This window comes from Tupaia chinensis, unplaced genomic scaffold (genome assembly GCF_000334495.1).
Source record: "Tupaia chinensis unplaced genomic scaffold, TupChi_1.0 Scaffold000113_1, whole genome shotgun sequence".
NCBI lineage: Eukaryota > Metazoa > Chordata > Mammalia > Scandentia > Tupaiidae > Tupaia > Tupaia belangeri.
In genome coordinates this window covers 6,849,977-6,869,101 of record NW_006159577.1, presented here as the reverse complement: position 1 = coordinate 6,869,101, position 19,125 = coordinate 6,849,977, and the positions used below count along the sequence as shown (strand labels likewise).

The window sequence follows — 19,125 nt, the reverse complement described above, 5'->3', positions numbered from 1 at the left end:
TGTGAATCATACCTTTGGCAAAAAAAAAAAAAAAAAAAAAAAAAGGAAATATGGAAGAAACCATAAAAACTTCTTTAATTTGGTTTCTAAAAAATTCTTCTTTGGCGTAAGCTTATGTTTATAACAGAGATCCCTTTCAGGAAGACACATAATTACCAGAGATAGTTCAGAAAAGCTGCAGGTTATTTACTGTTATGTGTCATGATTATCTTGGACTACAATTTAGGGTCCTGCTTTTTAAACTAAACATATTCTAAGTACTATCCACGTTATCATGTAATCCCAATAATTTTTATGGTTGCATCACGATTTATTGAAAGAAATGTCACAGTTTATCTATGGATTGCTTTCAGTTTTTCCACTGTTATAAACAACTGAGCAGATGCCTTCTGGATTTCTTCCATATTGTGTACTATTTCTTTAAGATGGACTTCAAGTGATCTCTTATAAAGATGATGAATGTGCTTTAGGCCAGGGCTTCTCAGACTGTAGCGTGTACACAGACCACTTGGGGATATTATGGAATGCAGATTTTAACTCAGTAGGTCTAGGACAGGCCTCAAAGTCTGCATTTGTAATCAACTCCCATGTGATGCCAGAGTTTGGACATTCCCTTAAAACTGTTAGTGTACCGACTTTTAAGATCTATTTAAATAAATCTCTATGTGGGCTGGTTTCCTAGGAGCTCTGACCCCTGAGGAGTAGTTTCTAATCGAGAGGAAAGTTTTGATTAAGTTGATATCCAGGAAAGGTGGGGGGCTGTAGTACCTGTCTTCCATGAAGACTCCTAAGCTCAATTATGGCTGCTTTAGAATCACCTGGGAAGTTTATTTCCTTGCACATGTGTGTGCACGTGCACACACACACACACACAAACATGCACTTGTGTGCACCAGGGCCCACTCCAGACTGCTACAAACAGAATGTCTGTCAATGGGATCTAGCTACCAGTATTTTTTTTTGGGGGGGGGCGGGGAGGAGAAGTAATTTGCTATAGGGTGCGTGCGCTCGCCAGAAAGACAGAGAGAGACAGAGAGATAGAAAGCAAGAAGTCACCCCCCCAGGGGGGATGGCCACACTGCAATCCCTTCTCCTCCATTATCCTCTCGGGATCCTGGGCATGCACGCACACATGCCCGGCGTGAATTTAAGCCACCAGGTCTGGGACTCGAGCCATGGTCGACTACATGGGAGTTCAACAACATAGCCATTACGCTAACTGCTGGTCCCCCAGTATTTTTTTAAAGCTCCCCAGATATTAAAGGAGACTCCATGTGTAGTCAGAGTTGAGGACCATTGTTCTGAGCCCATAGAGACAGATCCATCATAAATCTCACTGAGTTCCAACTCTGCTATACCTGATCAGATGTAAAGCACAGAGCTTATATAGGCTACACGGAACCTCCATGCTTTTCTTGTTTGTTTGTTTTTTGTATAGGACACATGCATTCCCCAGAGAGACAGTGGGAGGGAAAGTCAGAAATAATCCCCCAATGGGGATGGCCACGCTGCAATCCCTTCTCCTCCATTCTCCTCTCGAGATCTTGGGCACGCACGCACATGCACCCGGCGTGAGTTTAAGCCACCGGGTCCAGGACTTGAACCTCAGTCAACTACATGGGAGTCCAGCAACATAGCCATTACACTAACTGCAATCCTAGCAACCTTTATTTCTAAGAGAAAGCAAGGTATTTGTCATCACTGGCTTCTCTGTCAAGTCCACTCCTTTGTAGCATTTGCTGGTCCCTTGTTACAGTAAATGCCACCATTGCCCACTGCAATTGCTCTCCTAAGCCAAAATACTGGAGCTCATCTTCCCTCATACTTCAAATATAAGCCATTCTCAGTCTTTTGTTCTATATGTACTTTTTTCTAAAATTACATTATCTTAAAATTATTTATTAGCATGGCCATGTCTTTAACTAGGCAGTGAACTTTTTGGGAATAAAAATAGTGTCTGGTGAATCTTTTGTTCCCCACATCTGGCAGAATGCCTGTCTAGTACACACAGATACCCATTAAATCATTGAATGAATGAATGAATGAATGAATGATTGAAATAGAGTAAGTTTCAGTCACACACAAGCCTGGAAGATCAATCTCAAGCTGCATGTTTCATACCAGCATGGTTCCAGCAAGAGCACAGATTGCCTAGATGGTGCCTGGTGCCAACATGGCCTTGGCCCCCGGGGTATGCAAGATGGCAGAGACAGGATGCCCAGGATGTCATGAGTCCCTGTCACTCACCACCTGCTAGAGTAAAATCTCCTGTTTCTCTTTGGCAGTTGCCTTTTCGGGCCTCGGCTTCACAACGTTCTACTTGGCTGGCAAGCTGCACTGCTTCACTGAGAGTGGGCGGGGGAAGAGCTGGCGGCTCTGTGCTGCCATTTTGCCCTTGTACTGCGCCATGATGATCGCCTTGTCCCGCATGTGCGACTACAAGCATCACTGGCAAGGTGAGTCCCTGCCCAGGGCCTGCCCAGTCCTCATGGTGTCCTACCCCTCGTCTCCAGGCCCAGGTATAAAAATGCACTGATTTGGGGAAAACAAGGTGCCTATTGTCAGAAACCAGAGTATGCTGAAATAACAGCAGATAAGGTTGAAGCAAATATCCCTGTTCAAGTGAATTCTGGTCTTTATGGTGCCCTTGCTGTGGGAGAGAATGGCAGCTCTTCATCCTTCATGCTCAAGGAGACCTTGCTTCAGTCCTGCCAGGATGTCAGGCCCCTCAGTTTCAGAGTCACCCTGGGCCTCAGCACCAAATGTGGTTTTTCTGTTAGATCCCTTGTTGCCAAGTGGATTTTGGCCCCTTTCTCATATCAAATCCTTCATACAAGGACAGATTTCTCATTAGTGCTTCTCCAATAACTGTGTCCAGCCCAAGAATCGATTCCAGCAACATTATGAGCCACAACTACAGGACTGGATTAAGGTTTACCTTGCATATCAGCTCTGGAATGTTTGTTAAAAATCAAAAGGACACAGAAACACGTGAGGGGTTTCTTTTTATAATACAACTAAGCCATACTATGTCCCTCTGCTGATAAACTGCAGCTTGAAATCTTCCTGAAAAACAACCATCACCTGCAATGGCAAGCGGGGAGCCAAGACAGAGGTCTTATCCTCAGGAACTTGGCCTCCAGGAGCAGCAGGGTCTAGGACAGGGTTTCCCAAAGGTCAATCCTCAGATCACCTTGATTAGGCCACTCTGTGCTAGGAATTGGACAGTCTATGTTGGGTCTAGAGTGGTGACTAGGAATCTTTATGATGAATAATCAAGCCCATCATTTCTGATGGCCTGAGAAGCACTGAGAACTCCACTGTATGTGTCAACTTTAAACAAACCAAATTAAATGTGCCCAAATCCAGCTTCCCTGGATGAATGGCCTTCTACAATCAGTTTGCCTTCTGAACTTCTTCTTCCTTTCCTCCTGCTGCTACCAGGAGCTGTTCCCTCCCTTCTGCCTTTTTGTCTTTGCAGCCAGTTGTGTTGTGAAACTTCCCTCTTCTCACCTCTTCTGGGGGGTTGTTCCAGTGGTAATGAGGCAGCAGATGAGGCCAATGGGGAAGGGAGCTCCTAGCTCAGGGCAGTCTTCCCCCATCTTCTCTAGGGGTCCCTGTATCCCTTCTAGCACTGCCCCAGCTTCTCCTGCTTCTTCACCAACCTTAGCACCATCCTTTATCCTCTTGGGAATCCTGGTCTGGGTGTCATGTGCTTTCAGCAGCACCTTCAAATAGGAGAGTGAAGGGTTTGGGAAGAGAGATGCTGAAATGTGGTGTAGACAGGGAGAGGCATCAAGGACCTCATCAAGGTCCAGGTCAGTAGAGAGTCACAGGACTGGGACCTGAATCCTTTTTTGTTCTGTTTTTATCATAAAATTGGATGAAGTTCTAGATAATATGACGTTGTATTATTAGAGAGAGGAAGGAGGAAGGGAGAGTCACTGAGCCTACAGCAATGTTACACCATGCTCCCTAGGAACTGGGAATATTTTCTCACAGCACCATGTTGCCTATAGTTAGGACATTTTCCCAAGAAGAATATTATGGGCCAAATGACCTTTTATGAACTATTTTTTATTTATCCCATGTTAACTGCAGGCTCTTCTTTGAGCACAAAAACAATAACCCCTAAATATTTTGCAGAGCTGTTTTGTAGATTGAGTGAAATAATGTACCTGAATGTACTTTGTAAATGAAAACATAGTACACAAATGCAAACTGGGGTCAATGTTGCTTAGCTCATTGTTCCTACAGAATGCGTCATAATTCTCAAATAACTGTCTTGGAGGCAGACCTGTTTTGGAACACAATCTTTTTATAAGCTTTGAATACTGAGTTTTTCGCTTTTACTCAGCCACTTTGAATTTGGGCAGTGATGAAGGGTTCCAGAATTGAATAGGGTCTTCCTTATCTTGGAGGTCAGCAAGAACCTTTGCATTATGATCTTGTCCTGACAATCTAAGACATGAGGCTGGCTTCTCTTCAACACTCTCTGGCCCTAACCTGTTTTGTTACTCATCACCTAGATGTAATTGTGTAATGCAACCACAGTGAAAAAACTCAGAATCATAACTCTTGGCTTTAGGGAATGGAGAATCCATGATGCAGTGAACCCAGTCCTCTGGCAACTGGGGCTTCAAAACTGTCCTAACCAACAGGTACAGAAAAGAACTTCAGTAAAGGGAGAATATGCATGGTCTGTGTGTGGGCTCATGGGAAAGCAAGAGAACTCACATTCAGTGATATTTAGGGCCATGTTTGAGGAAAACTAAAATTATGTCATGGTAGATTTATGCAGCCTAAACTGAATGAGCATCAGCTGGTATAGATCCTTGGCATGGCCCGAGTACCAGTTCAGCTCTGCCATTATCTGTTTAATTCATACCTTCAAAGTCAGCCAGGAAAGGAACATGGCTTTCCTTGGATCTTCTAATGGGCTGGGTGTCAGACTCATTTTACTTGAATTCCCCCTCAGGTGGCTATCTGTCGCTGTCTATACCAGCTGCTCTCAACTGGAAGGCGGAGGGGTTGACTGAACCTTCAGGAAACATTTATCAGTGTCTGGAGACATCTTTAAGGATAACACAAATGCATATAGGGAGCGCTATTGGCATCTTGTGGGTAGAGGACTATAGCTGCTACACATCCAGCAATGTACACAATGGCCTCCCACCCCAACAAAGGGGTATCCAGCCCAAATGGCAATACCGCCAAGGCTGAGAAACCTTGGTTTACCATCTACCTTAGCTCCACCTTTCTTTCCTTTGTTACAAATTGGGAAGCAATGACATTGTGGGAGTGGGAAATTTTAGTCATTTAATACTTGGTTATTAAGGAAGGGATCAAAAAGGCCTCAAAGGTTTCCAGCTTGAAGAAAGGATAGTCAATGAGTTCTCCCACTGCTGTGTCGGTGGATATTTGAGGCAAGACACATGATTGAAATAAATAGCTTGTTTGTCTTTGGTGAACTCAGCTGCCCACTGACCGTGGGTGAGGGCCATCCATCATAGTGAACATTCATATAGAACCCCACAGGCATTGGCAAAACCTGAGAGCGTCCCATTATAGATTTTAGTTAACAACATTCCTATTATGAGATTTTATGATGGCATTTCAATTTTGATTTAAGCAACTGTGCCTAATGTGGAAATAGATCCAATCACTCGATTACATATTTATATCCAATAAATAGCTCAAAATCACAAATGGCTTGCTCTGCCCATTATCATGGTTGTTTTCTGTTGTTGACACCTCTTTGTTCTTTTCTGCCTCACCAGCCCACTCCAGATATATGGCTGTTGTTTTATCAAGTGAGGAAAACACAGGCCCTGGCACTGCAAATGGCACATGAAATATTTAGCAGAACTTCCCCAGGAGTAAGACCAGCTGCATCAATAGTAAATCTATGTGGTTGATGTTCTGTCTTTCTGACATGCCGGCTTTTAGGTTAACTGGAAGCTGGGGAGTTTCACCAGTGATGCTACCTGCAAAGCCTAGTACTTCTCAATGAGATTCACCACTGTGACTAACTATGTGATTGGAATACTAGTATTTGTGGAATTCCCAAGCTAGAGAAAATAAATAGAACCAACTTCTTTTTTTTTTTTTTTTTTTTTGAGAGTTTTTGCTATAGAGTGCGTGTGTTCACCAGAAAGACAGAGAGACAGAAAGTGAGAAATCACCCTCCAGGGGGATGGTCACACTGCAATCCCTTCTCCTCCACTCTCCTCTCAGGATCTTGGGCATGCACGCATATGCACCCGGCGTGAGTTGAAGCCACCGGATTCAGGACTCAAACCAGACTATATGGGAGTACAGTGAAGTAGCCATTATGCCATTTGCTGGTCCCAAATAGAACCAACTTCTGCCTCAACTCACACTCTTGTATGTTTATGATTTCCAGCCTGTGTAGAGTCACAGCTGGGATTGGCGAGAGTCACTGGACATGATAATAATTACCCCTTTTCCTCCCTTCATGTCCCTGCATCTGGACCCAGGCTCCTCTCACGTGACCTCAGGTTTGGAGGAAATCTTTAATCAACACTTGTTCTTCCAATCATAGGCCATTTTTGGCAGCACTAGGTGGATGTTTGAGGCAGGAGACATGATTGAAATAACTTGCTTATCTTTGGTGAACTGAGCTGCCCACTGACCATGGACAGATAGCTTCTGCCCAGGCACTTGTGTGGTGCTTACTGTAACAAAGCATCTCCCTCTGGATATATATAAAAAAAAAAAAAAAAAAAAAAAAATTAGTCTCAAGAAAGGAAGCAATCTTTCATTCTCACCTGGACTGAGATAGGAAAGCATTTATGTCAGTCACAGATCCCCTTTTCTGATTCTACTGAAGTTTTCTTTTTTTAAAAAAATCGCTTCATTATTATTTTATACATTGAATTGCTATACATCATTTGGCTTACAAAGAGAATTTACCCAACATGAAATACAACTCAGACCAATTGAGAATACTATATACATTATCGTCAACAGGTAATAATGTTTTATTATTGTGTCCCACAAATGTCTTGTCTCTATTTTTTCTCCCTAATTTCCTTCCCTAGACTCTTGCCCTCTCCCACCCTCCTTCCACACTGTCTCCAGTGTCCATAACTATTTTCAATCCTTTTATGTCCTCCAATCTTTCATGTACTGAGTTTTTCAAGATGGCCACCATCATCTTCACCCCATTTCCCTGAGTAAGCTGAAAAGGGTCTGTGATTTGAAATGAACTCATGTGTTATTATCAAACTTCAGTAGATTATCAACCCTGCAAATGCTAATGTTTAGAGGGTTGGTCACTGTGCTAAATTGTCTCATGGGCCACAAAAGACTCCTAGTCTATAAAAATAGGGAAACAGTGGCTGCTCTCTCTGAAGAAACCCTTTCATAAAGCCTTGGCAGCATTCTGCAATGCCCAACTCTCTCTTGAGTTCTCCTTCTCTTCCCCTACCATCCTCTCTCTGTCTTGGTCTCTTTCTCTTACACACACACACACACACACAGAGCTCAAGGACACACACTATTAACCAGGCCTCCCTTGGGCTATCAGAAGTAATCTCTCAATTTCCTAAAATTAAATTACTTCAATAAAAGCTCTTGAAACTATATGAGGATACTTCAAAAAGTTCATGAAAAAAAAATGGAATTAAAGTAGGAGTTTATTTTGGTGCAAGCAAATTTTTAAATCCATACTTTTTTCTTAATATGTACTTTTCAAAAACTTTTTGAAGACCCCTTTTGTTATTGTTTTCAGCAAAAATCCACTAACTTCCTGTAGAAATAAAAACAAAAGAAAAAAACCAAAACAACAAAAAATAAAACATTGACATTCTCCCTCTGATATTCTCCATCTCAAGTAAATTGATCTCACCCACAGGTGGCTGCCCTGTATGGCAGGGTTTGCACTCATATTTGTCATTCTGGGAGTATTTGGACCTTGGGTCTACCCACCTCTGCATTGTACCCACAGCATCCACTCAGGAGGGTGTGAGCAGTCTACAGCCCTCAGGTCACCCCTTTCTCTGATCAGCACCCTCAGATGAGGAACTTTGGGTCCCAAGAGAAGCTTCTCTAGGACTTTTGTCCTCTCTCTGTCTCTGAGTTAGCCAATTGGTTGTTTAGTTCCTAAGGAAGATTGATGTTGTTTGTTCCCAAGACTCAACAACCTTGCTTTATTTTACTCAAGGAAATCCTCAGTTTTCTATATTTTTTTTTCCTTTTTGAAATATTTCCAGAATATAACTTCCTCTCCACTCTAGTGTGTGATCATCATCTGTAGCCTGGATTATTATCATTTAAAAAGTTTAGTATTTCTTTTTTCTTGAGAGGTTTTTTTGTTTTGTTTTGTTTTGTTTTGTTTTGTTTTGCTATAGGGCACATGCGCTTGCCAGAAAGACAGAGAGAGACACAGAGACAGAAAGCGAGAAATCACCCCCCAGGGGGGATGTCCACACTGCAATCCCTTCAATCCCTTCTCCTCCATTCTCCTCTCAGGATCTTGGGCATGCACGCACACGCGTCCGGCGTCAGTTTTAAGCCACCGGGTCCAGGACGCGAACCGTGATCAACCGCATGGGAGTCCAGCAACATAGCCATTACGCTAACTGCTGGTCCCAAAAAGTTTATTTATTTCTTGAGAGAGAGAGAGAGAGAGCACACTCCCCCAACAGAGTCTTCACACCATGGCCCACCCTAAGTCTCATTTGGCCCAGATGGTGCATACACACATTGCATGAGCCCGACGTGCTCAGGGTGGTCTCTTCCCATGTGAGTTCTAGTTGCACTACCACTGCTCCCTCACCTAGCCCTGTAACCTAGATGATTGCAAAAGCCTCCTAGCCAGTCTGCCTTCTTCTTCCTTTGTCCTTCACATTCACATTGCAGCCAGAGTGAACCATTAACACATACCACTTCTTTTTTTATTTTTTGGAGAGGTTTTTCCTATCGGGTACCTGCACTCGCCAGAAAGGCAGAGAGAGACAGAGAGACAGAAAGAAAGAAATCACTCCCCAGGGGGAATGGTCACGCTGTGATCCCTTCTCCTCCATTCTCTTCTTGGGATCTTGGGCACGCACACACACACGCCCGGCGTGAGTTTAAGCCAGGACTCGAACCGCGGTCGGCTACATGGGAGTCCAGCAATATAGCCATCACGCAAACTGCTGGGCCCAACACATGCCACTTCTGAGGTCCTCCAGTGATTCCCCACTTCATTCAGGATCAAAGCCCATGCCCTGCAGTGACTTATATAATCTGGTCCCTCAGTACCTCTGTGATGTTATTTTCAAGTTACTTGCCCTCTTTGTTCATGTTTTCCCAACCCTTAGACTTCTTGCCAGGCTCTTCCTACCACAGGACATTTGCACTGACTCTTATGCTATTCTCCCAGATGTGAGTGTAACTTGTTCTCTTCCCCCCTGCTAATCTTGGCTCAATCATCACCTCAGTCTTGCGATAATCACAGCATTTAAGTTGCAGGTCATCCCCATACCCCCATCCCTCATCCTTTTTGTATTTACCACCCTCTAACAAAATGACTTATTATGTATTGATATGAGCCCTATGCATTAGAACAGGGCTTAGCAAGCTTTGTAAAGGGTCACATGGCAAATACTTTAGACTTAATGTGGCCATATGCTCTCTGTTGCAGTTAGTCAATTTGGCTGTAGTACATCATCCCTGTAGTAGACTCTAATCTCCACCTAGGCTAATCCTAGTAGTAGACTCTAATCTCTAATCTCTTTTGTTAGCATGGAACATAGTAGTTACTTGTGTTAATTTCCTAGGGCTCCTATGACAAAATACCCAAAACGGGCTGGCTTAGCACAACAGAATTTACTGTCTCACAATTCTGGAGACTGGAAGTCTGGAATTAGGGTGTCAGCAGGGCCATTTTCCCTCTGAAATTTGTAAGAGAAAGATCCTTCTTGCCTATTTCAGCTTGTTGGAGTCCCAGATACATCTTGGTTTGTGGAGGCACAATTTTACTCTCTGCCTACATCTTCCTATGGTGTTCGCTCTATGTTTCTTCACTTCATGTCCCTTCTATATGTGTTCTACAATTCTTCACTTTGTCTTCCTTCTATATGTATCTGCCTCTGTGTCCAAATTCCTTTTTCACCAATCATATTGGATTAGGGCCCACCCTAACCACCTCATTTGAACTGGATTACTTCTATAAAGATCCCATCTTCAAATTAGGTTATATTATAAGGTACCAAGCATTAGAAATTCAACATGTATTTTAAAAGGACACCATTCAATTCAAAACACACTCAATAAATATGTGCTGAATGACTGATTTAGACTAAATCACATGCCTTCTTAGTAGCATCAGCTTTTCTGTAAATATCGATTTACTATAATTAACCTTATTCACTAAAAGTCTTTTCCTTTTAAAAATAAATGAAAGAATCACACTTCATTCATTTATGTACAGATCCATTTCTTCCTTCACTCATGTCTCTTGTTCGTGTACTCCAGGCATGTGCTCCAGTGGAGACAAAGTACTGAGTTAGGTAGACCCGGCTGCTGACCGTCTAGCTTACAGCATACCAGGTGGATCGTGCATCTTCTGTGCTTTATAAGTTCTTTTCTAGAAACTCCAAAGTCATTATGTAAATGGTAACAATGATAATAGTCTGCTATAAACTCTAGAGTAAAAACTACCTCCTGCTCATTCTTTCAGACGTGCTAAGTTGTCAAAAATACCCCTGAATAAAGTTTTTCATTTCTTGGAGGAGGAGGGGAGAAAGAAACTCCAAAGTCACAAATACAGAAAGCTTCACTAGTAGTAGAATCACCAGAAAGAATTTAAAACAACAACAAAAATCACACAGAGTTGTTAAGTTTGCCCGAGTTGTGTTTTGCTCTGCTATCTTGGGTCATGGAGCCCAAGGCATACAAGCTCCCAAGTCAGGCCAGCTTACTGATGTTGGATGTTGCCATGGTGACAGTGAGGCATGTGTTCATCCTGGGGAAATGATAGCACATCCTTTCTATTGTTTGTGCCAGAGCAAGTGAGCACAGCCCTGGCATCTCAGTCTGCTAGACTTCCCTGACCTTATGAGAAGACAGTGGGGTTATGTCTTATCCTTTGACCTTATGAGAAGACAGTGGGGTTATGTCTGTATTACAGGTATTTCAATCCAGGTTGCTTGATTCAAAGTTATTCTTTCCACTGCAAATGAGCCCAACCAGTATTGGTATTTTTAAAGAAAATTTTATTTATAATTCTCAACTATAAAGTGCTCCCTTTTAAAATACACAATTTAATGACTTCTACATATTTAGTGTTGTGTAACCATGACCTCTATTTAATTCCCAAATATTTTTCACCCCCAAAAGAAACTTGTACCTATCAGCAGTCATTCCTCATTTTCCTCACCTCCCATCCCCTGACGACCACTATTCTACTTTCTGTCTCTATGGATTTGCTGACTTTTTTATTTTTTAGACATTGGAAACTAATGGAATCATACACTTTGTGACTTTTTGTGGCTGATGGTGTCCATTTTTTAGTGCATCTTATTGGTGTTATTTAGCTCATCTCGGTTCACCAAACATTTACTGAATAATAACTCTACTGAGCTCTGGGGACATGAAGATGAGTGAGGCAGTCCACGGTCCTAGACAACACCATTTACTGGGGGAGATAGACTTGGGAATGGGTTATGGCACCCAATGGCATATGCAGGGCTACAGGTCCAGAGATAGCAGCCCAGAGAGAGTGGGGCTCCTGGTTCATGCTGAGGGCTTTATGGAGCCACAAAGGGATGTGGAAAACACTCTTCTCTGACCCATAGCAACTGACTGGTCAACTTATGAAGATACCATTCCACAGTTAAAAGATAGGTCCACCTCCAGTTTCTCAAACTTGCCAAGTCCTTTACTTTCTTGGTACTTTCACATGTATCCTTCCTTTACCTGGAAAACTGCAGATTCTTTCATTGCCTCTTCTTCTCCATTTGCCCTGGTTAATATTTGCACATCTTTCACATCTTAGCCTGTAGATCATATCCTCAGTGAAACCCCTGCTCTAGATTAGCTCAGGTCCCTCTGATGGGCAGGCTCACAGACACTCACACTTATGCATGGTGTTTATCACAGCTGCAACTCCCTGATAAGGCTGCCATTATTTAGCATCCCTTAGTGCTATAGACTCTGGGATGGCAGCAACTTGTCTGTTTGTTCAACATCATGTCCTAGGATCAGCCATTATGCCTGACACCTGGTACACAAGTGTTGAAAGAACAACGTCAATGCTAAGTAAGGAGACAGCAATATTTGTATTCTAGGGATGCTGAGATCCATTTATTTCCCTTTTGAGCTTTCCTGTCACAAGCTGCTGTACTAGGGACTTTACAGTCCCAGTAAAGGCCTACTTGTCTCCTGCTTCCTTTTCTCAATAGGATATGAAAGTGATTTCAGCAAACTAGCAATGGTCCACTTGAGGCACTTGATGACAAGCTCCCTCATAAAACAAATTATTTTTTGGATCCTGTTCACTGTCTTTGTAATAAACAAAGCTCTGAATGACTTTGTTGGGAAGCAGTTTAGATAGAACTTTCGTTGCCCTCATTACTTCTGATAACTCACGTGGCACCTATGACACCACTTTTTCACTCATTCCATTAAAGGAGAAAGCAGCGCTGGCAAGAATTGTCATTACTTTGCATGCTGTTACATCAAAAAGCCTGAAAAACATATATTTGGAATGGTTTGATGTCTTTCAGTCAACGGTCCACCTAATAAAATGCCATGTTACAGAAAATAGAACTTGAAATAGTGGTATTTGTAAGTTTTGCTCTTTGGTCTATTCAGTAGTCCAAATTCAAAGGTTGTGGGCTGTTTTAGATGCTAATAAAAATATCATCCCATGGGTGCTGAGGTTAAAAGAAAAACAAAACAGTGGTGCAATTCTAAGACCTTGAACTAGAAAAAGCCTCGATATATTGTATAGTCTGGTGGCCATAGGTACGTTGAAGAGATTCTTCATTTGAGCAACTTCATTTAGCCATGTTAACTATGCCATGTGGGCCTGCTCAAAAATGTGTGGTACATATTGCATTACAATTTCTTGGGTGACAAATGTTTTTAAAATTCATTAGAAGTGACTTTAAAATGTTATGAAAATATTGGCCCAGTGTGGTGGCATGGTTTGTAGCATACTGGATTGCAGTGCTGGGAGCCATGTAGCAGACTGCAGTTTGGTTCGCCAGCCTAGTGGACCTGAAATGTTCCAGGTACACATACATGTGTGCTTAAGATCCTGATGGGCTGGAGGAAGGGAATCATAATATGACAGTGCCCTATTGACTTTTACATAGAGTTGTGTAACCATTACCTCTGTTTAATCCCAAACCATTTTTATCACCCCAAAAAGAAACCCATACCTATTAGCAGTCATTCCTCATTCTCCCCACCTCCTAGTTCCCGACAATCACTTATCTACTTTCTGTCTCTGCAGAGACAGAAAGGTGCTTCTCTCTCTCTCCTCTCTCCCTCACTCTCCCTCTTTCTTTCCTTTGCATGCACGTGTGTGGTTTCAACTATGAATGAAAAAAGAAATATGAGAATGTGTCCATGCTAGAGAGGTTAGAACTCTACACTATTGAGGTGCTATATGAGAAGAAGGAGAGTGAAAGATTAGAAAGCCCCCAGCAGTTCTAGAGTTGGGCACGAGAGGAATAGCATAAGAATAACAATAATAGACCCAATTTTTTGGTTTTATTTTGACATGCTTTATAGCATAATTTTTGGAAGTATTGTATTGGAAGTAATTCAGTTATCATCACAACTCAGTATGGTGGGTTTTGAGATCTATATTTGAGAGATAAGGCTCAGAGTAGTGAAGTGACTTGCCCTGGTAGGGGCTGCAGTGTCTTAGCCTGGAGAGTCCTCAGCATGGAAGATTCTTGGGTGAGAGTGGTGAAAGTAGTTATAGAAAACCTTACCATGGCCTCAGGTACCCCTCCATGGCCAACAGTTCTACTCTTGGGAGTGGTGGGGGGATTGGTCTGCTACCTCTCAGACCATCCTTCCATTCCCCTCCTATCTTTATGAGTGCTCCCGAGGGCTGAGCAGACACTAATACTATTCCTGGTCTTTCTTCCAGATGGTGGCCATGCAGGATTCATAAGTTGTTTAGTTCCGATGAGGAGAGAGCAGCAATAATTATTCAGTCCCTCTGTTGAACCATTAGAATGACTTTTATTTCTAAGTAATATTTTAACTCAAACTAATATCTGACTTATTTTCTAAATATTCCTTAGCAGAGTTTCCGAATATTTTCAATGTGTGGCCTCAGTAGGCTAATCCTAAGGATATAATTCTTGGAACACTTGCATCAGAAGGCCTCTTAGCCACCATATACTTGTTTAGTGCTCTTACATTATTGATGAAGTGACAGGAGACCAGAGCAGGAAAGGAGCTTGCCAAGGATACACAGGACAGAGACTGGAATCTAATCCCCAAGTTACTGTGCATACATTCCCCTCAGTTGACTTAGTTCTACTGCAAGCGAGGTGCTGGTGGCGGTGTGGAGGGAATCAGTAGCCAAAAGACAGACACAGACTCAGAGAGTTGTGAGTCCTGCATTAAACATTAAACAATCACACAGCTTATCATTTTCATCACTCTGACTGCACAGAGAGTGGGGAGGAGATGTTACAGTGTGTGCCTAGGAGAGATGGTCTAGCCTGGAGATCAGGTGACACTTCACTGCACAATGATGTTGAGTCGAGTTCTGAAGTATGAACAGAACCTGAATGCAGAGAGGGTAAGAAGAAGGGATTACCAAGAACCATGATCCAAGCAGCATGTGTGGTGCTCCGGGAGGGGAAGAAGCAGGAGTCCTTGAGGAGTAGAAAGGAAAATCATGGCTACTTTAGAAAGAGTGAAAGGGAAATGACTAGGATTGTGGACAGGGCCAAATGTGTAGCTTTGGGTAAGCTTGATTGGTTCTCTAAGGGCAGTGAGAAGGATTCAACCAAGCAGAACAGTATTGTCTACTAGAACTTGGAAGAACATGGCCAGCTGCTGTGTCCAGACTTCAGGCACAATGGAAACTGGGCACTAGGCCTGCATGTACCCAGTGTTTGTGCTGCCATCACAGAAATGTCTAAAATACAAGAGCTTTTCTCCTTTTAAATATACTTATTCCATGAGAGAGAGAGAGGAGAGAGAGAAAGGCAGTTCCAACAGGGTCTCCCACATAACCATCCTCGAAATGTCTAAAATACAAGAGCTTTTCTCCTTTTAAATATACTTATTCCATGAGAGAGAGAGAGGAGAGAAAGGCAGCTCCAACAGGGTTTCCCACACCACCATCCTCTCCTAGCCCTAGTAAGCCAGGAGCATGAGAACTCCATGGGCTTTTATTTATACTTCTTTACCTTTTACCAGGCTCAAGACCAGTGCTGGTTCATGGCCTATTGCCCCCCACCTCCCACTCTGTCCTATGAAGGGTTTTTTTCCATGAAGCTGGTCCCTGGTTCCAAGAATATTGGGGACTTGTGCTATAAAACAAGATCAAGGAAAGACTAAATGTGCTGCACATATCTAAACATTGCATACTTTGTTTTCTTGAAAGATACATTTCCTTGTTAGCCACTTGGAATTTCACCCACAGGGGACAGAGGACAATTAGCTTGTGACTCAAACTGAAGTTTCTACACCAGGTATTGTCCCCTGAGGAATGTTGGGAATCTTAACACACTGACCACTGACCATTAAGGAAAATGGCTTCCCCTCACCTGACCCAGGCAGACATAACCTTCTGCACATAGGCATGCCATATGCTGAAGGCTGGGACTTCAGGGGCAGCCATGTGGTTATTAAGCCTGCAATGAACCTGCCACAGTTCCAGCATAGCACCATGGTCCAGCACAGCTGTTGGATCAGAACACCAGGTTTTAAGTTCAGTTCTGGGGAAATTTGGGCTGATGTTACCTGCCGATAGGAAGTGTATGTGATTCAACAAGATAATAAATGTGAAAGTGGGAACCTGCAACAGAGAATGGCAGTTCACCATTACAGCAGCCATAACAAGAGTTCCAAATTCTTCTGTTAAGGGGGGTTCTCCACTGTGCTAGGATATTTTTAGCAAGGATAATCCATAGACAAAAATGTAAAGGACACACTCACTTAAGACTGTTGGGGTGGGCTGTTTTCATGGGGTCTTTATTAGGCAACAGGTGAATGCCCTTTTTGACAAAGGGCTGCCCCATGGTAGAGAGTCTGTCTTACATGCAGACAAGCCCTGACTTCATCTGTTGCCCTCTTGCCTCTCCAACTTGGTAAAATATGAAGCTCTTTGGAGAAATTGGACTTGTCCTTCTAAAGTTCTGCTGAGTTTGCCAACTCTGACATAGCATGAAATGTTTTATTCACTTAGTCTGTGACTTAAAGGTTCATTTCATCCCTGGGAAATCACTTACCATGAGGCAGAGACCAGCATGCCTACTGAGTTTCTGTTGTACACCAGCAATAATATAGGACTCCAGAGAGAACTTGCTAAAGAAAAAGAACTTACAGTCCCCAAGGGTGTTTAGCTCCTATTGAGATGACTTGACTCCTTCTTCCAGAATTTATCATTGGTTTTAAAAATCAGGAATACAAATCTGAGTTCATGTAATGTTCAGGTATGAGTTCAAGAAATAAAAGAAAGAGAGATTGAAGTATTCATTTGTTTAATGCTTAAATGCTGGAAATGATGACAGCTTGCAGAGGCCACCGGGATTTATACCTCTAGCTTGGTATCTCTTTCCTTTAGTTTATCAGGGACCCTATAAACAAACCAGTTACAGCAGCAGGTAGGAAAAGTGCTTCTGGAAAAACATAATGGGCCATATTTAAATGAACTAAATAACACATCTCCCCCCTTTTGCTCTTTCCTGCCTAGATTCTTTTGTTGGAGGAGTGATTGGCCTCATTTTTGCTTACATTTGCTACAGACAGCACTACCCTCCTCTGGCCAACACAGCTTGTCACAAACCGTACGTCAGTCTCCGAGTCCCAACCTCACTGAAGAAAGAGGAGAGGCCCACAGCCGACAGCGCACCCACCTTGCCTCTGGAGGGGATCACCGAAGGCCCTGTATGACTAGTACCTGGGAGGATGGACGCTATGCTTGGACCTACCTTCCACCTTGACATCATAAAAAATAGAAAGGGTTTTCTGTAGTGTGTTTCTCATCAGTTGTTTCTCAAAGTTATCCTTCTGCCTCCATTTCACGGTGGTGGTCCTGCTACTTTCAATGTTTCCTTTCATCATTCTTGAATTTTCAAGGAAAGGACACCAGGAACAATTTCTGATAGACCTGTGGAACCAGGCTACAAAGATGGGGTGGGGGTAGCTTAGCTGATGCCTCTGTCTGAAATGTTTGCCATAATAGCCACCTTCCTACGTTTTCATGGTTGTAAAATGTAATAAAACCTCCTACCTGGAAGTCTTGGTATTGGCCATCCAGTGCAGAAAAGGTCATTCAGAAATGCAGTGGGTTTCACAGCTGGTCCACTGCCAGCTCTATCTATAGATCATTCCAGGTGCTGATCTTGGGAGCAAAGGCTCAGAAGCATTCTGAACTGTCATTATTCATAGCATATGTCTCTGAAATGGAGTTAAAACTGGGAGTTACAGCCTTATCATTTTTTTTTTTTTGGAGAGGTTTTTGCCATAGGGCGCGTGTGTTTGCCAGACAGAGAGAGAGAGAGAGAGAGAGAGAGAGAGAGAGAGAGAGAGAGAGAGAGAGAGAGAGAGAGAGAGAGAGAGAGAGAGAGAGAGAGAGAGAGAGAGAGAGAGAGAGAGAGAGAGAGAGAGAGAGAGAGAGAGAGAGAGAGAGAGAGAGAGAGAGAGAGAGAGAGAGAGAGAGAGAGAGAGAGAGAGAGAGAGAGAGAGAGAGAGAGAGAGAGAGAGAGAGAGAGAGAGAGAGAGAGAGAGAGAGAGAGAGAGAGAGAGAGAGAGAGAGAGAGAGAGAGAGAGAGAGAGAGAGAGAGAGAGAGAGAGAGAGAGAGAGAGAGAGAGAGAGAGAGAGAGAGAGAGAGAGAGAGAGAGAGAGAGAGAGAGAGAGAGAGAGAGAGAGAGAGAGAGAGAGAGAGAGAGAGAGAGAGAGAGAGAGAGAGAGAGAGAGAGAGAGAGAGAGAGAGAGAGAGAGAGAGAGAGAGAGAGAGAGAGAGAGAGAGAGAGAGAGAGAGAGAGAGAGAGAGAGAGAGAGAGAGAGAGAGAGAGAGAGAGAGAGAGAGAGAGAGAGAGAGAGAGAGAGAGAGAGAGAGAGAGAGAGAGAGAGAGAGAGAGAGAGAGAGAGAGAGAGAGAGAGAGAGAGAGAGAGAGAGAGAGAGAGAGAGAGAGAGAGAGAGAGAGAGAGAGAGAGAGAGAGAGAGAGAGAGAGAGAGAGAGAGAGAGAGAGAGAGAGAGAGAGAGAGAGAGAGAGAGAGAGAGAGAGAGAGAGAGAGAGAGAGAGAGAGAGAGAGAGAGAGAGAGAGAGAGAGAGAGAGAGAGAGAGAGAGAGAGAGAGAGAGAGAGAGAGAGAGAGAGAGAGAGAGAGAGAGAGAGAGAGAGAGAGAGAGAGAGAGAGAGAGAGAGAGAGAGAGAGAGAGAGAGAGAGAGAGAGAGAGAGAGAGAGAGAGAGAGAGAGAGAGAGAGAGAGAGAGAGAGAGAGAGAGAGAGAGAGAGAGAGAGAGAGAGAGAGAGAGAGAGAGAGAGAGAGAGAGAGAGAGAGAGAGAGAGAGAGAGAGAGAGAGAGAGAGAGAGAGAGAGAGAGAGAGAGAGAGAGAGAGAGAGAGAGAGAGAGAGAGAGAGAGAGAGAGAGAGAGAGAGAGAGAGAGAGAGAGAGAGAGAGAGAGAGAGAGAGAGAGAGAGAGAGAGAGAGAGAGAGAGAGAGAGAGAGAGAGAGAGAGAGAGAGAGAGAGAGAGAGAGAGAGAGAGAGAGAGAGAGAGAGAGAGAGAGAGAGAGAGAGAGAGAGAGAGAGAGAGAGAGAGAGAGAGAGAGAGAGAGAGAGAGAGAGAGAGAGAGAGAGAGAGAGAGAGAGAGAGAGAGAGAGAGAGAGAGAGAGAGAGAGAGAGAGAGAGAGAGAGAGAGAGAGAGAGAGAGAGAGAGAGAGAGAGAGAGAGAGAGAGAGAGAG

At 43.3% G+C, this 19,125-nt stretch overlaps 1 protein-coding gene across 2 annotated transcripts in view; it reads left to right on the top strand.

The window, feature by feature from the left end:
- PLPP4 (phospholipid phosphatase 4) overlaps positions 1–17,629 on the top strand; it is a 153,317-nt gene extending 135,688 nt beyond the window's left edge. For both annotated transcript variants that reach the window (XM_006143959.1, XM_027770125.1), the window contains 2 exons: positions 2,286–2,456; positions 16,907–17,629. In XM_006143959.1, coding sequence (XP_006144021.1) covers positions 2,286–2,456; positions 16,907–17,106 — 371 coding nt within the window. In that variant the 3' untranslated portion in view covers positions 17,107–17,629. The remainder of the gene's footprint in view (positions 1–2,285; positions 2,457–16,906) is intronic.
- The last annotated feature ends 1,496 nt before the right edge of the window (positions 17,630–19,125 follow it).